The following is a 5679-nucleotide window of genomic DNA, read 5'->3' as shown; positions in this document are numbered from 1 at the left end:
ACTACGAATCGCCACGTAAAATCACACCGTAGTCCGATGTTTAAAGTCAAATTCACATAACCGTAGGTCGCGATTTTAGTGTCATTGGCCGCGTATAGTTCGCATGAAGTCTTTTCGCGTGCACCCCGTACATATTTTCGCGGAAAAACGCACAGATCGGCACCGGTGTCGATTGATTAAAAATTGTTTTTTAGTATCATAGTCTGTTACGTAAAGGCGGCGAGACTTTGGGCTTGGATCGGATGTCGCACTTACCGACTGCCCGCGATGTTTCCCGCACGGAGGAGAGCACTTTTGAGCCTGGTCACCAAAGCGGTAGTGATACCAACAAATGTCACTATTACGTTCCCTGCTGTAGCTTCTGTCTCTAGGATAAGGTCTGCGTCTTGAGTTTCTGCGGTTACGACGGTATGTGTTAGTTTGTGCTTGAGCCTGCGACAAACTAGCTAGCTGAATATTTATTTCAGCTAATTAGGCTGTCAATTTATCGATGGTACTTTCACGCGCGTTGGAAACTTCTGACATATGGACGCTAGGAGCTATTGATTCGGAGATGGTGTTAGCTAGCTCGGCAACTGCATCCAAACTAGCTTTAGCTTGAGTAGCTAGAATAGCCTGTGTAGACGATGGCAGTCTACCTAACCTCAGAGACCTTACAATATTATCTGGTACTGTTGTGCCTGCTAAAGACTGTAAATGTAAGAATTGAGAAGGTTGTCGATCGCCCAGTTCTTCATGCTCAAGTAGTCTTTTAATTGTTTGTTGTTGAGATTCACTAAGTCTCTTAATTAACTCTGACTTTAATTTTACGTACCTCTCAGTAGCTGGTGGTGACACAATGATGTCCCTAACTTCTGATATGTACACTGTTTCGAGATTAGCAACTATGTAGTTAAATTTTGTTGCGTCACTTGTTATGTTGTAATGTAAATTGGTTTTCCACTTGCAGGAACCAAATTTCAGGATCGTTGAAGCAAAGCGTTGAAACACTAAAGCACTGTTGTTGGCACTGGTACTGTCCATCATTTTCGATGCTCACTGTATTTAAAAAAACGGCAAAAGTATATTATGAGCACTAATTTGTTAAATTTTTGCGGCGTTTTAAATGTTCTCGGGGTCACCAATATTCCGGTGGTGTGGTTGACGGAATTAATAAAAAATAAGTGTAACAACGAACAGTAATATATTTATTTATTTGGGTAACAAAAAGTGTTTTGCTTATACATCGCGTAAGAGGGGTTGTTATTGTTTTCGGCCCAGCGAGCGGCCGATGTCTCTGGGGTGTTGTGACCGTCTGACCGAGTGGCTGAAAAGAAACCACAGACGCTAATCTGTTTGTGTTTTACCATCTGACCAGATGGGCAATAAATTATTTAGATCTGGCGTTTAAAGGTTGAAACATTTCTGCAGTTTTACGTTTTCGAATGCATGTCCAATTGTGAGTTATTGATATAAGGTCTGATAAGGTAATTAATTTATGGGGAATTCAGTTTGTTAAACTGAACACACCAAAAACATAATTAAGGATACATTCCGTTTTGTAAAACTGTGTCCCTCTTAGCATCTGGTTTGTATTTTACATGTGAATTTATATGACCCATATTATTTCGTTTTGAGAAAAGTTATTAAAAATTAAGATAATAAAATTAGCAAAAATAGTAAATAAAGCTTACTGCTAATATAGAAATACTAGGGAGAGAACCCATTAAATGGTATATAGTTATGTTAAAAAATCATATTTGCTTGAAATTGCATAAGATGAATAACTTATAAGGAATTGTAGGATTGTAAATATTTTATCTTAATTTTTAAGATACCCTGTATATAATATTTCTTTAATTATTCGTATTTACAAACACGAAACGAGCGGTTGTCGGCGAGGCTCTAAAATGCACAGATGGGTGGGCGTATCTAATCGAGGGGTAGTTTAAGTGAGCAGTTTCTGTTTATTTTTAAGACATAAAAATAAGAAAGTAGAGCCCTTTGACCCAATTTTTATTACCAATAGGCTAGTTCCCGCGAAAGCGAATTAAACCATGAAAAGGGGAAGATTAGCAGTAAGGGAATTTTGGTTGTGTGGGAACGAATACATTTAGTCGATTTTAAGATCTCAACGACATTAGACGTGTTATTGATTACAAGACGCATAGGGATAATACTAAGACGGGTATTATATTGATTAGAAGCAAATTATCGATAAATACATTTCTTTTGTAAAAATAAGAACACGTAGAATTTTGGTCGCAAAGTACACTTTTACACTTTTACATTTCGATAAGTTAATAGTAACAATAATTTAGTTATCTATTTTATTAATTAAAACTATTAAACATCAAACGGACTTTAATTAAGATCGTCTTTAAAAGAAACCTACAGAATTATACCCTTAGGTAAAGTATTGCATTTCCATCACGTGGGATGTAAAGTGAGTTGTTGTGTCCAAGTTACGACAGTTACATCTGCATGTGGCAAGTTGCCATCTAACTATCATAATGTAGAGATACAACAACTCACTTTACATCCCACATGATGTTAATGTGATACTTTACCTAGGGGTATAATTCCTTATAAGGATATGGGACTACTGATGAGGGGGAAAAGACCTCCGAAACCGGTATAGACACTTCCTGCACTCTCCGATTTAACCAGAGTATTATACAGCTGTTGCATTTTCGTGTTGCAAAGAAATTGAAATTCATTTACTCTTTTGTAGGAGTATTAAGGAATATTTCTTGTTGGAACTTACCACGCAGAGCAGATGAGTTGTGAATTATTTAAAATTCTCTCATCTTAATTTCCTCGGCATCCCGTTTGCTTTATAAATTTTGAAACGCCAATTACATCTGCCCAGCGCCAATTACATCTTTAACCCTGTTTCAAGTAACTAGTGTCGATGTACACTAGCCCAGGGGGACCGACGGCTTAACGTACTCTCCGAGGCACGGTGAGACGGCTCGTGTCATTATTGGAAATGAGAATGGTTTGTCTTTGGCAGGGATCGAACCCACGTCTACTGGCGTATGAGGCCAGCGTTTATGCCGTTACCCACGGCCGCTCACTACCAAAGAAAGTAATCCACCTGTTGTCAATCTGGTGGTATGGAGACGATATTTATTGTCGTTTTCTGTGCTACTTCGATTGATAACTTACTTTATTATAAATGTTATTTATCTTATGGAATTTCAAGCAAATATGCATTTTTAACATAATTATATACCATTTATTGGGCTCTCACTATGGTATTTCTTTGGTGGCTCAGCTAGCATTCAACCTGTTTACTTTTTAACACTGATGATGATTTTGTAAAAATTCGAAAACTTTTTGTGATGTAGCCCTAAAAGGGATTTTATTACATTTTTATACGTTTTACAAATGATTTTTTAATGAAATATGTATGATATTAAGTATATTTTTAGGCATCTTCATCAATATTAATTTTCTTTTCCTTTATTTTAGCAAAGGATGATACTCTTTGTTATATTTCAGTATTATATTTCGTTCTAATTGCACCCTGTTTATTCTTTTCTAGGTGCATCTGCATGTTTCGCTAACGGCAATATGTGCATTTGAATTTATGTACTGTTGTGATCTTGATTATTGATATGAGATAATATTTTTATATGTCATTTAATTTAATCAATGCATTAATAATAATCTAATTAATTTACCAGATCACATATCAATATGTTTTCAATCTCAGGGCTTTTTATAAAATTAATTACTTACATACGTGGCTTCTAAGTATTTCTTAATGGTTCCTAATCGGGATAGGAAAGAAAAGAGTAAAATAATAACACATATGGGTTACAATTGTAATCAAAATATTGTTTATTTTATTTAAATGGCAATCACTGCTTAATATTTGCTATATCTTATTTTTCTTAAACATAACATTTACACATGGGAATCTTATTTTCTTTTGATTTCCAATTGAAAGTTTTTATTAACATTTAACTATTATGATTTATTAGCAACAATTCTATTTAAGTTTGATGAAGCTTTTCTGATATTATTGATTATGTTTCTTCAATTTTAAATGTGGTATTTACTACGAAAAACCCATACATTCATGTCCAAACAAATGAGACTGACCTTTTTCTGGTGCACTGAGAATGTCTTCACACAAGACCCGTTTCCTGCTATCCTTGGCTGCAATCCAAACCTCGTCCTGGCTTCCAGTAATGTTCTCCTCTGAAACTAGCTCGTATAGCTCTCGTTTCCTGCTTCTGTCGTGATGCTGTGTTCTACCTTTTTCGAAACTGCAATCAGCTACCGGGAACTCTTGGCTCAAGGAGGTTCTTTTACTCTCAACCTGGCCTACCTCTCGTTCTACGATAGATACTTCACACTCACGGAACTACACAGGCTTTCTCACTCTCCGTACACTACCGTCTACTACTCGACTTCACTTCTCGACAGCTCAAAACATTCTGATCTCTATTTGTCATTCATTCCTCTGCTTTCTAAATATCCCTTCCAGATTCACAAATCAAACTTCCACCACCAACTCTCATTCGCAGTATTCCTCAAAACCAATTTTTAAACTTTCTAAATATGCTTAATGGATTTCAAAGAAAATAGTTAATTCCCATTCTAAAATTACTTTCTACTATATACAAATTTTAATGACCTACTCTCTATTTCCACTTAGTCTTATTTAGCATCGGCTAATGATCGATCCTTCCGCGAACAAACGATAATGGCCTATTATCGATTTCACTTGAGTCTTATTTAATCACTTCTTAAAATTAAATATAACAATTTGTTGTATACAGGTTGTTTTAAATTTATATGCCCGTGGTTGAGAAAATTGAAAATATTTTATATTAAATTGAATTCTGTTTATAATTATCAAAATTTAATTTTCATATCAAATAGAAATATAACAAATCCCCGCCTTGTATTCGATAAAATTTATCTGCTTTTTTAAATAAATTTTCTCGAGGCAAAACCAACTCCCTGTATATTTCCTTACTTTAATCTACGTCTTATATCCTAACTTACTATCTACTTCATGGAATTCTGTATTTTATTCGTGATATTTGTATACATCGTGAATATTATAAATTCCTCGGATCTTTTCCGAGTTCCTGTGCCTCAACTCATAACTATTTATCCCATTTTCATTATTCACGATGTACGGGCCTTCGAAAACAGGCATCAACTTTGCGCAAATGCCCCCAGGAAGATTTGATACTCGTAATGCCCTCACGAGTACTTTTTCACCCTTTTGGAAAGTCACTGGTCTTCTTTTTCTATTTTGTTCCTGTCTTTGGATATATTTTTCGTTGCTTCGCCGTAATCTTCTCTGTACGGTTTCAATCACCTGGTGATATTCTTTTGGCTCTTGGTCTTCCCATGGCCTTATCGGCAGTACACCCTTCATGATGTATTCTGGGGTCTCTTTTGTTACTGTGCTCGGAATTGTATTTAGATACCTTTCTATTTCCGCCATTTTCCTGTCCCAGTGGCGATGTTGACCATCTGTTGCAATGCGGAGAAATTTCGTCACTTCCTGTATGAATCGTTCAGAAGGATTACTCTGTGGATGCCTGATGCTGACAAAATTTGTCTCTATTCCTCGTTCTCGAAGTTGTCCCTTGAAACGATCATTTCGGAAATACGTTGCATTGTCCAGTAGAATCTTTTTTGGTGTTCCTACTATGGCTATAAAATTGT

At 35.9% G+C, this 5679-nt stretch overlaps 1 protein-coding gene across 1 annotated transcript; it reads right to left on the bottom strand.

The window, feature by feature from the left end:
* Positions 1-471: 471 nt before the first annotated feature.
* On the bottom strand, positions 472-1026 carry LOC114331531 (uncharacterized). The gene has a single exon (XM_028281124.1). It carries the CDS (start codon positions 1024-1026, stop codon positions 472-474), a length of 555 nt encoding a protein of 184 aa, XP_028136925.1.
* Positions 1027-5679: the final 4653 nt, after the last annotated feature.

Source organism: Diabrotica virgifera, chromosome 7 (genome assembly GCF_917563875.1).
Source record: "Diabrotica virgifera virgifera chromosome 7, PGI_DIABVI_V3a".
Lineage (NCBI taxonomy): Eukaryota > Metazoa > Arthropoda > Insecta > Coleoptera > Chrysomelidae > Diabrotica > Diabrotica virgifera.
Note: the sequence above shows the minus strand (reverse complement) of the source record. Positions and strands in the feature narration are given on the sequence as shown.

Excerpts from the sequence above, each read along its gene's own strand:
- LOC114331531 (XM_028281124.1), bottom strand. The coding sequence starts at position 1,026 with ATGATGGACAGTACCAGTGCCAACAACAGTGCTTTAGTGTTTCAACGC.